The 20,265-nt window shown below is 42.6% G+C and overlaps 3 protein-coding genes across 7 annotated transcripts in view; all 3 read right to left on the bottom strand.

Moving 5' to 3' along the window:
• The window catches only part of gsk3ba (glycogen synthase kinase 3 beta, genome duplicate a), a 31,570-nt gene extending 29,954 nt beyond the window's left edge, over positions 1-1,616 (bottom strand). For 2 of the 4 annotated variants that reach the window (XM_069154019.1, XM_069154020.1), the window contains exon 1: positions 489-1,616. In XM_069154019.1, the coding sequence (XP_069010120.1) occupies positions 489-576 (88 nt within the window). In that variant the 5' untranslated portion in view covers positions 577-1,616. The remainder of the gene's footprint in view (positions 1-488) is intronic. The other 2 variants (XM_069154017.1, XM_069154018.1) reach the window with 2 other exon arrangements.
• Positions 1,617-3,799: 2,183 nt separating this feature from the next.
• Positions 3,800-15,946, bottom strand: gpr156 (G protein-coupled receptor 156). 2 transcript variants are annotated; one of them, XM_069154014.1, is made up of 10 exons: positions 15,790-15,946; positions 13,001-13,153; positions 9,804-9,931; positions 9,562-9,697; positions 9,370-9,480; positions 8,894-9,019; positions 8,509-8,604; positions 7,776-7,952; positions 6,784-6,942; positions 3,800-5,985 (listed from the first exon to the last, which is right to left on the bottom strand). In XM_069154014.1, exons 2-10 carry the CDS (start codon positions 13,139-13,141, stop codon positions 4,603-4,605), a joined length of 2,457 nt encoding a protein of 818 aa, XP_069010115.1. In that variant the 5' UTR covers positions 13,142-13,153; positions 15,790-15,946; the 3' UTR covers positions 3,800-4,602. The 2 variants fall into 2 exon arrangements, with proteins under 2 accessions (XP_069010115.1, XP_069010114.1); XM_069154013.1 differs by having other exon boundaries at positions 7,716-7,952; positions 15,790-15,945.
• On the bottom strand, positions 10,099-12,396 carry LOC138200969 (E3 ubiquitin-protein ligase TRIM11-like). The gene is made up of 2 exons (XM_069154015.1): positions 12,313-12,396; positions 10,099-11,882 (listed from the first exon to the last, which is right to left on the bottom strand). Exon 2 carries the CDS (start codon positions 11,878-11,880, stop codon positions 10,228-10,230), a length of 1,653 nt encoding a protein of 550 aa, XP_069010116.1. The 5' UTR covers positions 11,881-11,882; positions 12,313-12,396; the 3' UTR covers positions 10,099-10,227.
• Positions 15,947-20,265: the final 4,319 nt, after the last annotated feature.

Here is a 20,265-nt window from a genome sequence, read left to right as displayed (position 1 = left end):
TCTGCAAACGGAAAACAATCACAGCGGATCTGCGGTATATATATTAAAAAAAAAAAAAAGAAAAAAAAAAAAGAGGAAGGCTCGGTTTCTGACCTGGGCCGGTGCCAATACTACCTTCACTCTGGCCCGGCCCTGCCCCGGCGCGGCCTGCTAACCCCCGGTCAAGGCTGACCGGCCCCGGGGCGGCGCGTCAGAGCGCAGCGGTCTGTGTGCGCTCGCACGGAGGCGAGCAGCGGTGTGCGTGTGCCGCTCAGTCAGAACCGTCCGATCTCTGTGTGTAACACCGGGCTGAGCTACCCGGAGCTAACGCGATGACACATTTTTTTTTTATTTTTTTTAGGCTGGGCAGTGAGAAGACATTAAAGCGAGCACATGCAGCCCACCACCGGGCCTGGCGCATGCAGACACTCGTACGCTGCTACTAGAATTACAGGAGGAGGAGGAGGAGGAGAGGGGAGGAGGAGGAGGAGGAGGGGGGGTGTACTTACTGCTGACTTTCATGCTGCCGAAAGCGGAGGGCTGCGGCACTGGTTTGCAGCTCTCCGCGAAGGATGTGGTCCTGGGCCGACCCGACATGCTCCAATCCCGTTTGGTTCTCTCGACTCGGAGACTGTGACTTGGCTTAAACGGCAGGGTTGATCGATCCGCCGGGGATTCTCATCCACAAAAAAAAGGATGACAGTAAATTAATATCACTATAAGTCACGGGTGGGGGGGTGTGGGGGGGGGTGGGGAGGGGGAGTAAGGGGAGGAGGAGGAGGAGGAGGGGGGGAAAGGGTGGTGGTGGTGGTGGTGGTGGGGGGGGGCAGACAGAAAGAGATCCCTTTAAGCCACGATCATTCACACTACTTCTAATAAATGATCCTTTCTTTTCCCACCAATCAGAGCATTACTTCGTCCTTATATTCCAGGTTTTCTTTCAGCGGGCCTTTGAAGACACGTCTCCCGACTAAAACAGTCATGAATCTGGCCTCTCCCTGTGGTCCTTTCCCCCCCTCTCTCTCTCTCTCTCCTCTTCCTCCTCTTCCTCCTCCTCCTCCTCCTCCTTCTCCTTCTCTCGTTTAAAAACCAATTTCTGTCTGGAATCAATTTCACCGAGATGAAGAAGGGTTCAAAGTTCAGACGTCGATCCGGCGTGGATCCAAATTAGAAATGCGGCGTTTTCTTTGACGACTCGGGGACACATGCAGTTCCTCTTCATATCCCGATGTGGAGGCTCAATGATCCGACTGCCATGGCGGCTCCCTCGCTATATACCCTAGCCTTTACAGACGGTCCAACGGAAAAATCCGCCAGTTGCCACGGTCTTCTTCAACGAACTTACGCGGGGCTCCAAAATCCGGCCTCGCCGCCGTCAAAATTCGGTGTCTTTCCCGAGGCCCCGGGGCAGCGAGCTCCTCGCGGATTGCTGGTTCTTTAGGTACGGAGTGCGACGGTACTGAATTTCTCTTTTTCTCTTTTTTTTTTTTTTTTTTTTATTCCTTCCCCATAGGTTTCAGGCTCGCTGTCTTTGTCGTTGCGCATGTTAGCTGCGCCGTTTACGTAAAGCGTCGCACGGACCGCTCGGCCATGATGGAATGCAGTTCACGCCGCTGACTTAACCCGTGACGAAGAATTGGAAGGCTGCGAACGCGCAAACGGTGAATCTGGGGGGGGGTGGCCAGTCGAGCCAATCAGAAGGGACATCCTTCGGGAATGGGCGTTAACCGCTCCGCCCGTCCATCCAATGAGAACGCAGCTCTCCAGCACCACATGGCGTAATTTTTCTCGGCACCGCCCTCGTGACTTCAAAGACTTTTTCCCATGCCGCGGTGAGGACAGTGGGCGGGTCCAAGCTCTGGATTGACGACTCCGTCGACCAATGGAGAGCCGAAACCGGACTGTCAGTTCAAATGGACCCAGCTGTCACCGAGCACCGGTGGTCAGGCAAGCACTGTTGCTATGTTAGCTACAGAAGTCTTTCCTCTATCTCCCATCGACACTTTTTTTATTATTATTATTCCCGCTCCAGCCCTCTGGCACATCCACTTAATTAGTGTCTGCTTAATAATTCCAACAATGTGTGTTTGCATATGTGCATAGCTGTCCTGTCACTACACCTGCAGGTTAATTTCACATGCACATCTCTTGTATCCTTTAACTGTTGATTTAAACCTTTTAACTGTTAAAAGCATTGTCTGTAGCCAATTAAATATGATAAATAAATAAAGATCTGCTTTATCTGCTGTCCCTCAATATAAAACTGTATATCAAGTACGTTGTGCATTGTAGTTTAGACTAGCTCCATCTGCAGCATCTCCAACAGTCACATGCTGCTGACACACTGACGCTTCACCATTAATAATCTAATATATAGGTTATATATAATAATATATCAGGGATGAAACCTGTACTTTTACTTTAATACTTTAACACCATTTTGCTGCTTGTACTTATAAGTTTATGATAAGTAGGATGTTTCATGCAGGACTTTTACTGATTTGGTATTGGTCCAAATTAGTAGAAAGGATTTTTTTTTTCCCCATGGCAATTAAGAAATTTATATTATTCGCATTACTGATCTATCAAGACTCTTAGTGGATTAATTACAAATTATAAACCATGGATTTATTAGAAAATATTACCATTTATGCCTCTCCGGTGTCCTAAAACTGTCTGTCTAGTGTTCTTTGCACATGCACCAGAGTGAATGTCCCTTTACAGTGTGTATTGCATAATCTAGAGAAACAAATGGTGTCATTGACTGACAGCTATATTTATTCCTCAATATGCCAGTGTTGCTCATCTGAAGCAGAACTCAGATCACTTATCTTAGCTTGGCAGGAAAGTCTGTCCTCCCTCACAGTGTTAGGTGGGCTGCTAGTCGGTCTTTTGTGTGGTATATTTATACTTTGCTCCATATCAAAGGGAATTTCTCCCAGGCTGCGCTTCTCTGGTCCATATGCAGAAGAGAGAGCAGCATTTTAAAAACAAGCAGCTGAGCAGAAGTAATGCAAGACACTGTTCTCCCTTCACTGCAACACCTCCCCCGGCAAACACACATTTTCCCATTAGTGGAAGAAAAAAAAAATACAGAGACAGAGTGGAGCTAGTGGAAGAAAAAGGGAGTGAAATGCAGGGGAGAGTCAGGAAAGAGAAATATAAAATCAGAGGGGAGAGAGATTTAGTTTGTGTTGCAGGAATATTATGAAAAGTCCTGAATCTGTCTGATCATAATTACAGTCACGTAATATGGAGGATTGGAAATATTCTAATCATGCTAAAATATTGCTTGAAATACGGAAAGGTAAATCAGGTTTTCCATTTAACATTGCGTCAAAGCTAAATTATAAACTGAGCAAAGCATGCAACTGTGTCAGGGCTTCTAACATTTAGGTGGCCTGAAAATCAAGAGGCGCAACTGAAGACTGAAATGATTCGGGCCCTTGGGTATGTCCTGTATCTTCACCCAATCGTGAGGCTCTGTTGTATCGAATGGTTTCAATATTTTTCCCTCAATGGTTCCATGGTGGATAGCATTAAAAAAAAAACATGCGTTAGAATATGCACCTTGAGTAAAGGACATGATCCAACATAGATATACTTGTTGGTTTGTGGAACTCGAAATGTGGCAGACTAATCCACGTCTGCATCAAGCGAGTGTTGTAGACACTTTCTGTTAACGCTCTGATGACTCATCTACAGACAAACAGGAAAAGAGGCAGAACGACTGGTGTGGAGTTTCTCTTACAAATTCACACAGACACAAACACACACACACACACACACACACACGAGTCACACACACCAGACAAATGTGAGCTTTGCATATTAAATAGTCTTAATGAGGATGAACAATAATACTGAGAACATAAATAAGTGGAGAAAAGTAACAACAGTGAAACATTCTTAACCAAACTCTGCTCTGACATTGTGAGCACGGTGTCCCGTAAACCAAATTAACATTTGACAAAATGTAGATCTGTGTAGGATATTCCAAAGATTGGTAAATTAAAGCCAATTTTGCAGCATATTTGCTTAAAATAATTTAAGGAATGTGTACAACAATGTAAAACAGTATAAAGTAGCCAGAACATAATTGTGAACACCAAAACGTCAACAAATAAATATCAAAATAAATACAGCATTTGCACAACAGCTAAGAGAGTGCACATTTCTTTTTGTTTGTCTATTTGTTACCTATTTTAAGTTTTGTCTCTATTTTTAAAAATGATGTAAGTTGGGTAAAAAAAAACACTTTTCTAAATGTCATCAGACTGTAGAAATGCACAAATAATGCCATAAGTAATATTAAAAAATAAACAGCACTGTGTTGTTTTGAGCTACAAAAGTTTCCATAAATCTAATAGTTGCAGGGTTAAAAAAAAACACTCCTATTATGTAAGATTCAAGACTTTCAACCTCCTCTTCATTATGAATGCAAAACACGTTGCTATTAAAAGCTACTGTCAAATTATCTCCCATTATAGAAGCACATTAGATTTACATTAAGGATCTTTGTGCCTGCTTTATCCTCAACGCTAATTTTGTAGAACATTTCTTAAGACTTAAATTCAAGTGGTAATGAAATAAAATGGATAAATATATAAAGTGCAGTAAAGTTTATACGAAGGTGGGTTTGAGGTCCTCCTTGAATACGACGGGGCGGGGGGAGCGGTAGAGGCTCGTGTAGCCGTCGTACTCGCTGTCAGATGAGTCCGAGGAGCTGTCAGAGCACAGGAGCGAGCCTCGCTGCAGGCAAGAGTCACAGTAGGGACGGTGGTAGTAGCAATAATCTGTTGAGCTGCTAGAGTCTGAGTCCCAGTACCCACAGGAGTCTCTAATGCGTTTACGGTGCAGCTCATTATCACCACCCATTTCCACATCAGCTGGAGCTGTGCGATTTTCTTCTGCGCAATGCAAAACTGAACAGCTGTGAGACCTTGAAACACACCTTGGCCTTTTTCCTATTAGTTCATGCCTTTCTACATCCTCCTCCTCCACCTCCAGGTCACTGTTGTGAGCCTGGAGAAGGGTACCGTCCACAGCGATACCCTCCGGGTGCTTTCCTGGATTTTGATGTTCACAGTTTTCTCTTTTCTTCCCACAACTTGGAAACTCTGAACCTGTGTAGAAGCAGGGAGGGGTCAAACCCCTTCTGGAGGAATGAAAGGGTGGACGACGTTTTCTCATCGCGTAGGGGGAGATGCTCGGGTAGCGGAAGAAAGCAGGCGGATGAGGGGAGCAGGGTGTCTGCAAGGATAGAGGGGAGAGAGTGGGGGTTTTGGTCACTTTTAGCTGAGAAGAAGTCCGGGACGGCAGAGCGGGGGATCGAAGGGTGGTTTCTAAGACTGCATCTACACTAAGCTCCTGGAGGATCTCCTGCAACTGATCACTGCTAATAAAACCATTTGGCCAAGCTTTTGGTCCCAGCTGAAGTGTTAAGCCACTATGACTGACAGATGGTTCAACCTGAGAGGGGCTGAACGCTCTGCTGGACTGTAGAGAAGTGACAAAGTTAACTGTCTCCTCTGCTGTCCTGAGTAAGCCAGGAAACAGGGGGGGCGTTGGCTGTTTAGGACCCTCCCGTGTTCTGGACTCAGCTATGTCTCTGCTAGTGGGGCTAAAAGAAGAGACATCTTTCTGGGTTTCACTCATGTAAATATTTTCGGGGAGAGGGGAGGAAACAGAAATTGGGGCTGAGGAGTTTGGGACAGAGGAAGGCTCGGAGGACGGTGCGGCAGCAGGTAATGAACCAGGAGCAGCAGTGAGGTACAGAGAGAGATGAGGGGGTGACACCCTGGATTTAGAGTCTTTCTGAGACAGAGCAGAAGAAGAGGGACCTTCAGACTGAAGCACAGTGGTCTGAGTCGAGGAGGAGTTGAGGTTAGTGTTGGAGGAGTCCATGTCCTGGTTCATGGAGGGCTGGCTTGCTGACATGAGTCGAAGGAGTTTGTCCTTGGCGTTCTTGACCTGCTCCTGGAGACCGTCTATCACCGCGTTCTTCTGAAAATAATTATGCCAAACAGAAGTGTAAACATTTTGAGACATGAAGAGAAATATCTGCCTCTAAGAAAACTTTGCACATGTCAGTTTTCTCCATTTTGACTAAATAAAAACAGAGCAGTCGAGCAGGGAGAGAACGATACCCACATATTGTGAAACAGCTGGTGTCGTATAGATGAGAAACTAAATCCATCTTGTTTCATCTAAAGCTCGCTCATAATATACTGAAAATATATTTTTAGTTCTGCATATTATGCGTTTTCACCACTTGGTTGGTCCTTATCACCGAAATTGTGACATTTTGTTAGTCTAGTAAGTGGGCTACCTCCTGCTTAATGCCTGTTTCAGCATATCTACCCTTGCAAATATTTATAATGTTTTTTGTGTTTAAAAAATAAGCCATTACTTGGTCACTGTATCTCATATATTAATGTACACGGAAAATGGACGGTGTTGCGGACGGTTCATTGAAGCATAATTCCATCATTTGATCAGTAAAATGATCCAAAATATTTAATAAAAGATTCATAATTGCTTAGAGCAGCATCACTTCTACTCACCAGCTGAAAATCGTGGCTTTTATTTTCTACTCCCCCACTTATAATTTTTTTTAAGTGCAGATATCACCAGGAATAACATTAATGAGGATGGAAATGTAAATTTGTGGCAATAAATTCAAACAGAAAATCTGTCTGGTTACCTCACAAGAAAATTCAAGACCGAGGTTAATGTGAACCCTCCATTTTCTTCTTTTTTTCTCACTGAATGGTAGATTTTGTGAAGAAAACACTACATTACCTCAGTAAGGAGTTTTTTCATGGAGTTGTTCTCCCCCAGCAGGTAGTAGATCTCATCCTGGCTGTATACAGACGGCTGGCTCTTACTGGGGCTGCTGAAGTATTTGGCCATCTGACTCGGGTTGTTGTGATCCTCCTCAAACTGACGCCACTGTGTTAGCTGCATGGTTGCAAGTGTGATAGTTTAGAGTTAAAAAAAACAACAACAAGCAGTATGTTACACTGATTTCAACAATATATATTACACACAGACACACAGACACACACACACACACACACACACACACACACACACACACACACAACACACACACACGTTACCAGAACCATTTAACCTGGGATTCGGACCAGGTGTGTTTGAGCGTATTGCTCATCATTCAGATATTTCCTTCTTTTCCACAAGAGATGCATTTCTTTATTACCATAAACCATCTGCCAGACTGTCTTAGAGTCATAAACCTGTTTGCAGCACCCACGTAGTTTTGACTAATAAACACCTTCTGTATGAGTCACACCCCACTGATAGACATGGAAAACGGCACACACTGAAAATTTGTGAAGTGTGAGAGCCACAATCGCTTGTAGAATTTACTAGTTTCATCCAAACAGAGAAAGTCACAAACACTTTTTTCACACAGGGCCATGTGGGTTTGGATTTTTTGTTCTCCCTTAATAATAAAAACCTTCATTTAAAAATTGCATTTTTGTGTTTACTTGTGTTATCTTTGACTAATATTTAAATTTATTTGATGATCTGAAACATTTAAGTGTGACAAACATGCAAAAAAATAAGAAATCAGGAAGGGAGCAAACACTTTTCAACACCACTGTATCTGTGCTTGTCTGACTCATTCTGTGTATTTATTACTGGTTTCACCACATGGTGGTATCCTATTTTTGCATAACAGTTCTAACTTGGTGTTGGTCTCTAACCTGAGGCACAAACAGCATGCAATTAGTAGCCAGTGTGCAGATGAAAATGGCTCCAGCCACCGTGCTGTAGACCAGGTTGGGCCAGGCCTGTAGGAAGGTGGACACGGGGACGGCCACAGCAGAGGTGAAGGTGACCAGAGTGACGGCTGTTATGATGGTGGGAGACTGGTTGACTGGAGGATGGCTGACGTTGCTCGTCAGTCCAGCCAGATAAGTGCCATAGAGGAGAAGACATCCCTAGAAAGAGCATTGGGGACAAAGTAAAGACAAAGTACAAACAACATTTAAAGCGTCATGTGGAAATAAATTTTTTGTTGATGTCGAGTTCTGATTTTTTTTTTTGTAAAGACTGCAGATATCTTTTGACTAGACGATTAAAGAAAGACTTAATTAGGAATTAGTCAGTCTTAACAAAATAAAAGTTCAAGTGAGCACACTGGTTCAAAATGTATACAGCATCTATTGTTTCTTCAGAAGTTAGACTAACAAAAGTTATTTGAATCTACAGTTTAGTTTCAATGTTGGGGATGCGACAGTACCCGTCACATATATTCGCTTAACCATATGAAGAGTTTGTAATAATATGCATAAATCATGTAACATAAGGAAACCTTTATATCTTTGCAGGCAGAGTTTGTTATCTTTATATTGGAAGAAAGTAATTTTACAAAAAGAAAACACATGCAATACAATATGAATAGCTAAATTGTGTCATCATAACAACAACAGATCTGAAAGCAGTCGTTTAGTTTGTCATTGCATTTAAATAAAAGATTAAATAAAGATTGCTTACCTTCTGGACAGCAATAATGATGATCCACAGATTTGAGTTTACAGAAGAACAAGAGTCCAGCTGAGACAAAGAATAGGAAATGTCCCTCTCCATCACCTACATCAAGGCAAACCATACACTATCAATTAGTTGACACTTGATTTATTAGGCTATGTCACTAACATGCACATTACAATTACATTTAGATAGGAAGATGAGTTTGTAATTTTGCAGTCATAAAAATCAAGCTCATTCAAATTATTTGACAGAAAAAAGCATCGGATGAAAAAAATGGCTCAGTAAGTACACGTCAAGTCCTCACACTGTTCCGCAGCCCAACAAAACAAAGTCATAACTTCTTCTACAACTTTCTGTTCAGCTTCTCAAAATCATCAATGAATTTTACCTTGACAACAGCTCCGACAGATCGTGAACACCTGACGGGGTCTGTGAGGTTCCAGGCAGTGAGAATCAACATGTCCACCAGGATCAACAGAGCCACCAAGCCCATCAGCTGGATGTCTCGGATGATCTGAAACAGTCACATAAAAAAACAACTCATCTTAGAACAACTATCCAGAAACTTGTGTTAGACTGCACTCATCAGTGCCAGGCAAGATCAAATATGTCCTCAAAAATAAAGGCGGACATGCAAAATATTAAAGAATAAAAGGATGAAATCTCACTAACGACTCATTTTTATTGCAGCGATGTTGAGGGCCTGCATTTTAAATCTATCAATCAGTCAGTCAGACAGGGATGTGATTATTTTTTTTAATTAATACGCTGTAAAATGTGTTAAAAACTGACTGGATAACAAAAGAACATGGTACATCATCCTGATATTTGGAACGACCATCAGGAAGCTTACGAAGCACCCACCACTCTCTTGTCGGGCACTCGCTGGGTGAACACTCTGTACAGTCTCCATGTCTTCCCCAAGATTGGGCCAAACACTAAGGTACTGCCGAGACAAAGTGTCCACATCCGGGCCTACGGGAGAGAGCACTGTATGAGTACCTAACAATCTAACAAAAAATATTTTGGACTTCTGAGGGTGACTTTGATGCTTACTTGTAGCACAGCTGAAGATGCACCAACTTGTGAATGAGCTCTTTCATCAAAAGCAAAGAGGAAGGCGCTGCTGTAGGTGAGGACACTTCCAAAGAGAGTCAGGACGTTCAGGTTGGGACTGGACATCTTCACTATCCTAATAATATGACACACACACACACACATGCACACTGTGAATCAGTTAACTTCCTTCAATAGCTCTTTGTGTTTATATGCTGAACGTGTTTCACTTTGCACTCTACCTGTTGTTTTTGAAGCGCAGCGTGAAGAGGAGGAAGCAGAATGCCAACAGGATGCCGCAGGAGAGCAGCGTCCACACCACAGCACTCAGCACCGGGGAGAGGTAACGCCTCGGGAGCTCCACCGCCATCTGCACACACAAAAACACACACATGCATATGCTAACCTCTTAAAATCCCATTTAAAATATTTCAGATGCAGCTCAGATACACACGCATCCAATAATACTGTTTACATATGTTTCAAACTCTAACTGTTTTAGATGATTGATGCAAAAGCAAAAAACGAAGCACATGATTCATCTCAGCAGACCCAATTTTATTAAAGCACAGCAACAGATATCTCACTATATGTTTACCGCTTTTTATGTGAAAATGCTAAATCAAAACTAGGTAAAAATATTCCAGCAACAGATGTTAAAAAATGTTACACGTTGACAGGCGAGATAATAAGAGGGGCTGAGTTGACCAGGCCGTGATTCCTCCTCGGACTGAAGTACGGGAAAAGTCTTTCATTGAAGGAGTATCCAGTGAAGGTGTAGATATGAGAATGAGAATCCACATCGTAAAAAGAAACCTGCCCCCCCTCTAGATCCACATACACGCCGACTCTCTGGGGCTTCTCCACCAGCGGCACACTGACAGGAGGGCTGCTGAGTGCCCAGTAGCTCTCGTCATTTCTCTTCCCCAGGGCCCAGAAGCCTCCTTCAGGGTTTAGCATATTCCCGCCTTTTCTGCTGACCGATTTGAGTCCAACTCCAACATCCCACTCGGTCTTCCCTTTCACCTGGACCACATAGTAGAACCTGCCGGAGGAGAAACCCTCCTTTCCCAAAACACTGACACCAGGGTAAAATCTCTCCGGGTTGTGCGGGAGGCTCAGGGCTACGTCACCGTGATGGACCTGCTTCTTGTCTTCAGACAGCACCAGTTTGGGATGAGCTGTGTCGGGATCCAATTTCACATCCGAGGCAAACCGCTGAGCCCTCTGAAGCTCGTTCTCACAAAGCCTCTTCACCTCAGCCTTTACTGTCTCCTCCAGCTGATGTGCGGTTCTCCTGACTGCCCTCCTCACTGTGCCCACATATTCTGCACTTTCTACACAGGTCTCAGACCAGTCTTTGGTGGCTGGCATTGTGGAGAGAGCTGGAAAGCGCTGAAGAAGGTAGAGATCGTCTTCAGTGTGCGAGAGCTGCTCCAGTTCAGTACTCCTGTGCTTCAGCTGATCAATCTCTTGCTCCAGCTCCACGATGAGCCGGCTGGCCCTGCTTTCCACTTGCCTCTGCTTCGCACCAATCGCCTCCACCACCTCAGCTTGGCCTCTCTGGACCAAATGGAGCAATTTGTTGAAGACTTGCAAACTTTCTTCAATCTCACTGTCTGTGTTTCTCCTGCTGAGCTGAACACTTTGATTGATCCCACAGATTTTCTGCAGTTGGCCGTTGATCATTTTCTCCACCTCTACGTTTATGCTTCCAATCCGAGCTCTTCTGTCTCTGCTCTCATCCTCTACACGCACTGTGTGATGAGCCTTGTGGTCTGTCCTATCGCAGATCTGGCACACGTACACCTGGTCAGTGTGACAGAACAGGTCCAGGAGTCTCTCGTGCTTCTTACATACTCTGTCTTGCATGTTCATCATTGGGTTAATCAGGTGGTGCTTCTTGAAGGTGCCCAGAACGTGATGAGGCTCCAGATGAGTCTCACAGAATGAAGCCAAACAGTCCAAACAGGATTTACGAGCTCTGACTCTTTTTCCGACGCACACATCGCATGAAACGTTTCCTTCATGGCCAGGTGATTGGTCCATAGTACTGCTTTCACTTTCATGTTTTTTTTCCAACTCCTTATACTGAGAAGCCACCTCTGATATGAAGGTGTTAACTTTGAGATCAGGCCTCGTGTGCAACTTGTGTTTACACATGGGGCACTGCAGCAGATTAACACTCTGCCAGTATCTTTGTATGCAGTCCCGGCAGAAGTTGTGCCCACAAGGAGTTGAAACTGGCTGCTCGAACAAATCCAGACAGATGGGGCAAAGGAGCTGCTCCTTTGACAGCACACTGCCAACGGTGGCCATATCTGGGAAAGCATCCAGAAAGAAAAACAGGTGGGATTTAATGCAATAAGTTGGCTCAGCCGCTTGTATTTTTGTCCCTCCACTATACTGTTGACTTTAGAAACACTTGTGCCTGCTGATCTGTCCACATCCACAATTAGCAACAAATGCGTGGTGTTACATTTCATCAAAGGGTATCTAGTTTTAGCTTCACAGTTTTAATATCATCTGAGATCAACAGACAATAATAAAGAGGGGCTGTAAGGACGTTAAAATGAAATAAAGCAGTATATTATATGAGCATCTAGTCACATAAAACATTACCATAACAAAGCAAACATAGCGCAGCTCACTGTTCCCTTCCCTCGGGTTAAGATGCTATTTGTTCTTTGAGACTGATCCATGCATAAATTAACATCATTAACCATGAGAGAAATCAAAGAGATAACTCACCTCGTTTCTGTGCGGTGCCGCAGGGAGAGAAAGCCGTGTTTGTGTTCCTTGACACAGCGAGTCCACTACTTTAGTATCTATTTGGAAAGTCACATTACACTTCGTGTCCCCGCCTCGGGGTGTTGATCGCCGCCTACTCTTCTCTTAAAGGTGCAAGTGACTGATAAGATACTAAACATAGCTTCTGTAGTCCATCTCCTTTACCCTTCTGGATCTCTGCTATTCAACTGGCCTAGAATAGTACCACATTTCTAGTGCATATCATTTGATGTTTTTTTGGGGGGAGAACAGGGGGAGGGTCTTGAGTTGTTTACTAACAGACCAGTTGACTAAAAACACTTGGGCAATTTATTATTCACATCTTATTCATTTGATTACTTTACCAGCAGAGTCAAAATAATAGACTACAATACAAATTTAATTGGGGTATTTGTATGTAGACCATATGATATTTTTTTTTACCCTTTAACCCTTTGGAAAGGGCAAAAATATTCTTTTGGTCAGCCATGCTGGACAAGTCAACAATGTGTGGAACTGTATACATGTACTGTATAAATTCATTCTCATTGCCTATGCATAGCCCAGATATAGTATGTGTACTATTTTCACATACTTGCTATTGTTACATTTCATTATTATATGTATATGTATTAACATGCATGCGTGTTTGAGAAAGAGAGAGATTTACCGTGCTGAGACTGCATAGTCTCTGCAGAATGTCGAGGCCCTCCTGCCTGCTGAATCCTGACTGGATGAAGCAAAGTGGGGAATCACACTGGGAGCTGCAGTTCAGCTCAGGCTCCATGATTGGCCTCAGTCTGTCCTCCATCACACACACATCCTGCAGAGCGATCAAATGATATGACAGGTATGATGACTTTTGCTAGTTCAAAACATTGGTCTTAGTAAAACGAACCATTCAGAGGGCAAACCCATTAAAATGCCTTATCACCTGTTTAGTTATAGCATCTTTTCTGTGCCTTTATGTATCTCCATAATGAAAAAACTCCATAAAAGAAGGCACCAGAGACCATTTTATGTCTCCTTCCAAGTTTAAAGTTCTCTAAATTAGTTGTAAGACTTGTAGCCACCACAGTGTGGAGCTCTGACAGAGAGCTCTGACAGGAGGACTGATGGGGACATGACAGAAGTGATTTTGTACTGCACTGACCAACAGGGACAACGCTTTAGCTCAGGAGCAAATATGAACCTAACAGACACTAAAGTTAGAGAAGAAATAAAATAGAATAAAATTAGGGTAAGAATAAAAATGCCCAAATAAAGTGTTTCCAGATATGAAACAACACATTGAGAAGTCAGGACTCTTGTGTGACATGAAGTAGATGTGATGCTGCTGCAGTTTTCAATGGCTTTACGTCATCCCAGAAGTGAATTAGCAAACACAGCCAGCTGCAACACACATCTTTCTGCACAAGGCGAAAGGCAGAGTAAAAAGGAGGGAAAATGTTGCACACCTATCATTTACAGTTTCACCTAGGGCCACGTCATCTGCAATCAGCCTGTTTACTTTACGCATCTGAGAATGAAGAGGTAAACTTTGTTACCAAACAACAGTTTGTCACTCTTGCCACAGGCCTTTTTATGATGCTATCCTGAGCTGCCCTGACATGTTGCAGATTTAATTATGCAGCATGGTATCACTTCATTCTCTGGGCTGGAACTAGACAGAGAGTGTGAGCATTGTAATTGTGGCAATGACTCAGCTACATGTTGCTGAGACGATGCAAGACAACTTGTATTGATACAAATTGGCAGACAGGTGAGTCTGATATATGTGAGTAGCGCAGCGTTAGGCCTCGCATGTCCCGTCATTGTCTGCAGAATGAGTAAGATAACCTGGAAGGCTGTTGGATAGTTGGATTATGGGGACCATCACAAATGTGTGAGAAATCTACTGGATTGGGATATGACAAAGAAACATGCAATACAGCCATCCACCCAATGTGACATAAGGATTATCTTCTTGAAATGCCCTAGATGTAAATTATTAAGTGAAGCCCACTGTGACCTATTTCCAAAAAATTAATGGTGTTAACAGAACAATGAAGCCCTCTGGGCAACATATCTGGGAAATGTCTGGAGTTCCTGTTCATGTCCTTTCGTCACTTTCCAAGTTTAGATCACAGTTTGCTTCTTCCCGCAGGAAAAGCCGTCAGAAAGAGGCATTTCCGCCAGTTTTTTTTCAAAATCCTGCCTCTGTAGGTTTCAGCTAGGGAGAAAACCCCGCCACCGTGCAGAGGTCGACAAAGGTCGACCAACATCCAGCTGAGGGGGTCACTGTGTAAGCAGTCTAAACAGGGCTCAACTCCAAGCCGAGTTAGGTTTTATGGACATGTTTTGACAGTTCAGAATAGTCATGAGGAGTGTCTTTTGAAGTCCTGAAGGCTAGACCGCAAGTAATACCAGAGCTACCTGTGGCCTTAGATGTGTGGGATGGGCCTAACCTGTCTGCAGCTTTGCTTTCACTTGTTCATCTACCTTTGGGCTCCTCTTTACATCTATTTTATTTATTTTCTATTGACGTTATGTATGACTATGCTTTGCTTCTCTGTAGAGGACTTTGTAAACTCTATTTTTAAAGGTGCTATACGAATAAAGTTATGATTATTATTATTATTATTATTATTATCTAATTTTCTTTAATTTATTGACCTATCAGGAATATTTTTACCATTTCTGTCAGGCCGCTGGGTCCAGAAAGACAAATACCCTGTGCCTGAAAACTTTTATTAAAAATGGAGTAAAGCCCATTCATTGTCCTGTCAATCACTCTGTTTATCTTTTAAGATTAGAGGCAGTAACTGTCAGATGTAAAGCCCAGTCCAGGGGCCAATATTGAAACATTACCTCTGAGTCAGTAATCCGTTTATAAATTTATTCTTTAAGCTGAGTTAGAATGCAATTCATGGCACCGAAAATCTGCCAGAGGCCTGGCCACACTATTTCTGGGTATGAGGTGCATTTTGCAGCCCGGTCAGTCACCTGCATTCATCAAAATATCCAATTTGATTGGAGCTTAAGAGCCTGCAGCAGTGCTGTATGAGACCAGGCGCTCATGTCGAGCAGAACACCTGATCAGATGCACTTTCACTTTTATTTATATAGGGCCAAATCACAACACAGGTTATTTCATGGCACTTAACACATCAAAGTCCTTACAGCAAGACTTTACAGTAGTATGTATCTAATTGTAACAGTTAAAACATAATAAGAAGAAAGTGGGTTACACCTTTTAAAAATATTATACAGCCAAGCCTAATAAAGAATTATGATTCCACATAATAATGTTAAAATAAAATTGTAGATGATGTGACATTTAACGTGTGATCTCCATCAACAGCTGTTTGCTGTAAGATGCTTAATCACGGTTGCATTAGAGAAGATGTGCCGTAAAACGGCCAATTTTTCCATCAAACCCGCTTGAGAATGGGAAGGAGAAAGAAAAGAAAAGTTTACCTTCAGAGCGCATGGAGGATCCCATCGTCTCGTCCCGCTCTGTACTCCATCGCGCAAGACTCAGAAAGGTTACAAAATAATGATAATAACTGAAAAGATCATCTAACACTGTTACGTGGTTCCCATGGCTGCACACGTATGAATCCCACGGTTTATTCTCGCCGACAGACTGTCAGTCTGAGAGGGTCCTGTCACTCAGAAAAAGTTCACCAGACTGCTGGAGCTCTCATTTGAGCATGGAGGGAGGAAGGAGGAGGAAGGAGGGGGGAGGCGTGTGAGAGGGAGAGGCGGTGTTTGCTCTCTCTCTCTCTCTCTCTCTCTCGCTCTCTCTCTCTCTCTCTCTCTCTCTCTCTCTCTCTCTAACTGCCCCACTCAGGAGTTTCAGTGTGATGAGACTCGTGTAGTGCAGGAGGGTTGTGACAGTGTGTAGTGCAGCATGTTGCAGTGGCCCCGGGGGACTGGGTGGCATAGTATGGGACAGGGCGGTGCACTCTCTGTCCACAGTGCAAATAAATACTCTGAAAACAGAACTTGTTTTAATGGAAAGAGAAACACACATCATCTCTGTTTCTGGTTTTCAAAAGCAGACATGAGTGAGTGCAAAATACTTCTGCAGGCTGACAGATCCCATCAAAAGACAAAAAGAGTGCAGTGAACCAGCAGAAATATTTCAGTATTTGTTCCGCCAGCTATAGGGTGTTATTAAAACGTCATAGAGATTTACAGTGCGAGCCTACACACAGGGTCATTCCTGATGAGGGAGTGTCACCACCAGTAGGGGAAAAGAGACACATAGAGATCATTACAGAAGATAAAAATATGAGTGAGTATATTCATTCATGCACTCATATCCCCATTCAGTCACACACACACTTTCTGTCTCCTGGATGTAATGTAGGTTCATTGTTTTTCATTTTAAGACTAAATTAGCCTATATGAAAATTTTGTTTTCCATCATTTAGAATAATGCATAGCAGTATTACTTTAGCTATTACAAATACTGGAGCTTCTCCCTGGACTTCAATATAAAATCATGCAGGCAGAGAAATACTATGATAAACCTAATTTTTCAAAACGGAAAGGATCACAATATAATCACACAAAAACTCAATTGTCCCTGAGGGGGAAATTTGAACCGGATAATTCAAAGAACACATAAAGACTTACACAAACAAAAAAAACACGAATGCTCTCTTTCAGGATGGATTGGTAAGAAGTTGCCCAACTTCTGGCACTACTTACTATGCATACTGACTACTAAAAGCACTGACATTAAAATGAAGAAGCATGTGGTCCAGAAGCAAATATACCAAAACATTTCAAGATCCAAACAATTGACTCACGTTACTACTGTATGTTCATTGAGAAGCTGCAGTAGAGAGCAAAAAAAAAATAAACAAACAAAAAAAAAAAACAAACAAGAAACATAATTACATCAAACTGAAAAGAAATAACAAATGAAGCAGTCTTTAGAATACAAAAAAAACATAAATTAAAAGATTTTTATGATGTTAAAAGACATAAACTTTATGTAACCTGCCACCAAGTGAAGCCTCACAATCTAAAGATTACTTGTGGCCTTTTTTTGATATTGTTTTGTGTGAAAGACGTAAGGCTGACAGGCGGTTGCCACAGTATTATAGTTGATCAAGTGCAGAGAGAACGGATGATTTTAAAGTTACAGAGCATTTGGGAAAACAACCGCAATCAAGCATGAAGTATCTCAGACAGACAATTAGTTGTTCATTAGGAGCCTGACAACAAGACCTCTTCTCTCTTTCCTGGATTCCTGTTGAAGGGAAACTCTGATGACTACAATCCTCTTATAAAGTCAAAAGTCACCCCAAAAAAAGTAAAAACAAATATGCCAAAACTTCAACAGAATTTTTAACAATAGCTTATAAACTCATCATTTTTACTTGTGAGTTAAGATCAAATGACACCACATTAGTGCCCCATTGAAAGACTGAAACACTGTCTCCAGCTCTGTTACACCCAAAGCGTGGCACTCAGTCTCAGGTTTCCTTCAAGATCAGGTTCAAATAGACTGCAATAGCAGCAGGTGGGCTGCATTGAAACTCAGATTACTAGGAGCTTGAATATTTCATCTCGGGACATGAGGCTGTTACTCAAAAAGCAGGAGTCAAAGAGAAGAAGCTGGCCTCGGAGAGTGAACCAGGACAGATGAAACAGGACACATGTTATTCTACTTATGTTACCAGGGATTAATTCTGACATTAGGATAGTATAATTAACAAATACATGTGGTCAGTACCAGTCTCTTTCTGGACTACTCTGTTGTGCACATGTCGCAGTTGGAAGTCCACCAAACACAACAAATAACAAGCAAACCTTTCAAGCTTGTGACATGCCATTTCCTGTTGAACCCCTCCTGACAGGCCGTATCACCGTTTCCTGACATGGAAGCATCTGCAGTTGTGATTCAACATCTGACCACCGTGTCAGTGAGTCCCACCATTAGTATTTGAGATTGTGCGGGTGGAAATGCATTGTTCTGCAAGTGAAGCAACACCAACCCCTTTCAGCTCGTCCTCCATAGAGCCTGGACGCTCCCCTGTGACATGCCCAGGTTTGCCCACTAACCAGAGATAAATCCCTCTCTGGAACGCTGCAGCTCCTCCTGCAGTGTTGCTATGGACCTGGATTAGCAGCCCTAGATCAAAGCTCCCAAGCAGGTTAGTGTTTCTAATGCAAGCAGTCATTAATATGTTAAATGCAGCAGCAAAGCATCAGCCATCAGCCACCCTGTTTTAAAAAATGATTTTCCACTTTAACTGGTAAAAAAAAAAGCAGCAGAGCACATGATAATGCAATAAAAGTCAGATAATGTGAACAAGGGAGTAATTGTTTATGCAGAAATAAGCTCATTTGCAGCACAAAGTTGTGTTTTTTCAAATGACAATTTTAAGTCCAATCTAGTTCTCTTTTTCTTTTTCTTTTTTAGCTCTTTTTTGGACTCCACCAGCACCACAGGGAAATATCCTGTTATTTAGCTGATAAATGCGCCACTTTTCTGATTGGCTAGTTGCCAACGCTCTTTTATAGCCAGACAGTTCATGTACAGTGGAATTTTAAGTCATTTGATCAACTGTAAAAGTGTAAGTCTGTTACATTGAAGTCCCTGCCAAATGAGTTCACACAATACTGATTAAGCCTATGATCACAAGACAACCCCCCCTGCACTCCCCCCCCCCCCCCCAAAATAAAGTTTTTGAGGCTCATTTTCTAATTATGGCAACATTACTTTCAAATGGATCATCAGGAAACTATTAAAAGAGAGGAAATTTTGCTAACAACATCATAAGAACTTGTGTATTGACTTCATATTTCATGAGACAAGTTGAATGGGAGTCTATGGAGCTGGACGATTTTTGTAGCCAATCTCTAGCAGCCCTCGGTGCTATTGCACTTTATGGCACTTCGGCATTGACCTCATTTTTCAGGCCTGCGAGCTATTTCCACATTTATATACAGTCAATGCATTGAAAACAATTAGTCCGTCGTTTTACAGCAGCTACAGTATCGGCGGAGAAGGCTACGGCCGAGCCGACGACATAAGTGCGTGTCAACAGTGTTTTTGCAAGTACTCTTATTGACAGAAAGACAAAAGTTGCTCACTGCAGGGTAAAATCGATGTAATAGTTTGTCAAAAGTTTAAATACGACTTGAGTGTTGAAGATCAATCATGATGAAAACTTTGACAAAAATTTACTCGAGGTCCACTTATTTTTTCCAAAGCTTTCCACGGTAGTTTGAGAGAAAAAAAATAAGTCCAAAAAAAAGTCCTCTTACCTGCTTCTGTGATTCTGTCTTTTGTCTCTCTTTCAGTCACTACATTTCTTGTCTGCTTCTCTACCTATTCAATAAAAAGCCCAAAAATCTCCAAATTTTCTTTGAATATGTTGCAACATTTATGAAATCACAGTAACATGTTGGTAATTTGATGTGATGAAATTTTCGCACAAAGCTTTCTTTTAATGTTTTGCTCAGCTGGGGCAACATTTTTTTATCACCATGTCAACTGCTACAGAGATAAATGAATAAGGGAACGCTTGCGGGGTCAAGACTGATTTTACAGTATAAAACAGGAAAAGAAAGGGGAAAGAGAAAGTTAGTAACCACAGCAATTAACCATTGTTACTCAGTACTGGACCAATATTCGCCCAGCATTTCTTCTTTCCCTTATAACCACTTCCCCTCCACCTCCACCACCTCCTCCCTGCTCTGGCCTCTGACCAGACGTTCGCCTTGTAGGATTAGCAGTGTAACTTTAAAGACATGGCTTGATTGTTGTCAGGATGTCTGCGGTGTGTGCAGTGTCATATGTAAAGGTTCATTTCAGTGTAAATTTAAAACTGGTCATGTGTGAGGTCTGGCATGCCTGTCAATGTACACTGGCTATACTGTTAGCTGCTAAGGGCTGGCTGGTATGCCTCTGGCTGAGGGGTGATAAGA

The sequence above is a fragment of the Embiotoca jacksoni genome, unplaced genomic scaffold (genome assembly GCF_022577435.1).
Source record: "Embiotoca jacksoni isolate LCO1_2020_lvr unplaced genomic scaffold, fEmbJac1.0.p SCAF_2, whole genome shotgun sequence".
NCBI classification, from domain to species: Eukaryota; Metazoa; Chordata; class Actinopteri; family Embiotocidae; genus Embiotoca; species Embiotoca jacksoni.
Note: the sequence above shows the minus strand (reverse complement) of the source record. Positions and strands in the feature narration are given on the sequence as shown.

Excerpts from the sequence above, each read along its gene's own strand:
- LOC138200969 (XM_069154015.1), bottom strand. The coding sequence starts at position 11,880 with ATGGCCACCGTTGGCAGTGTGCTGTCAAAGGAGCAGCTCCTTTGCCCC.
- gpr156 (XM_069154013.1), bottom strand. The coding sequence starts at position 13,141 with ATGGAGGACAGACTGAGGCCAATCATGGAGCCTGAGCTGAACTGCAGC. Across the intron at positions 9,698-9,803 it reads CTGCGCTTCAAAAACAACAG|GATAGTGAAGATGTCCAGTC; the intron begins GTAGAGTGCAAA and ends TCATATTATTAG. Across the intron at positions 7,953-8,508 it reads TCATTATTGCTGTCCAGAAG|GGATGTCTTCTCCTCTATGG; the intron begins GTAAGCAATCTT and ends TGCTCTTTCTAG.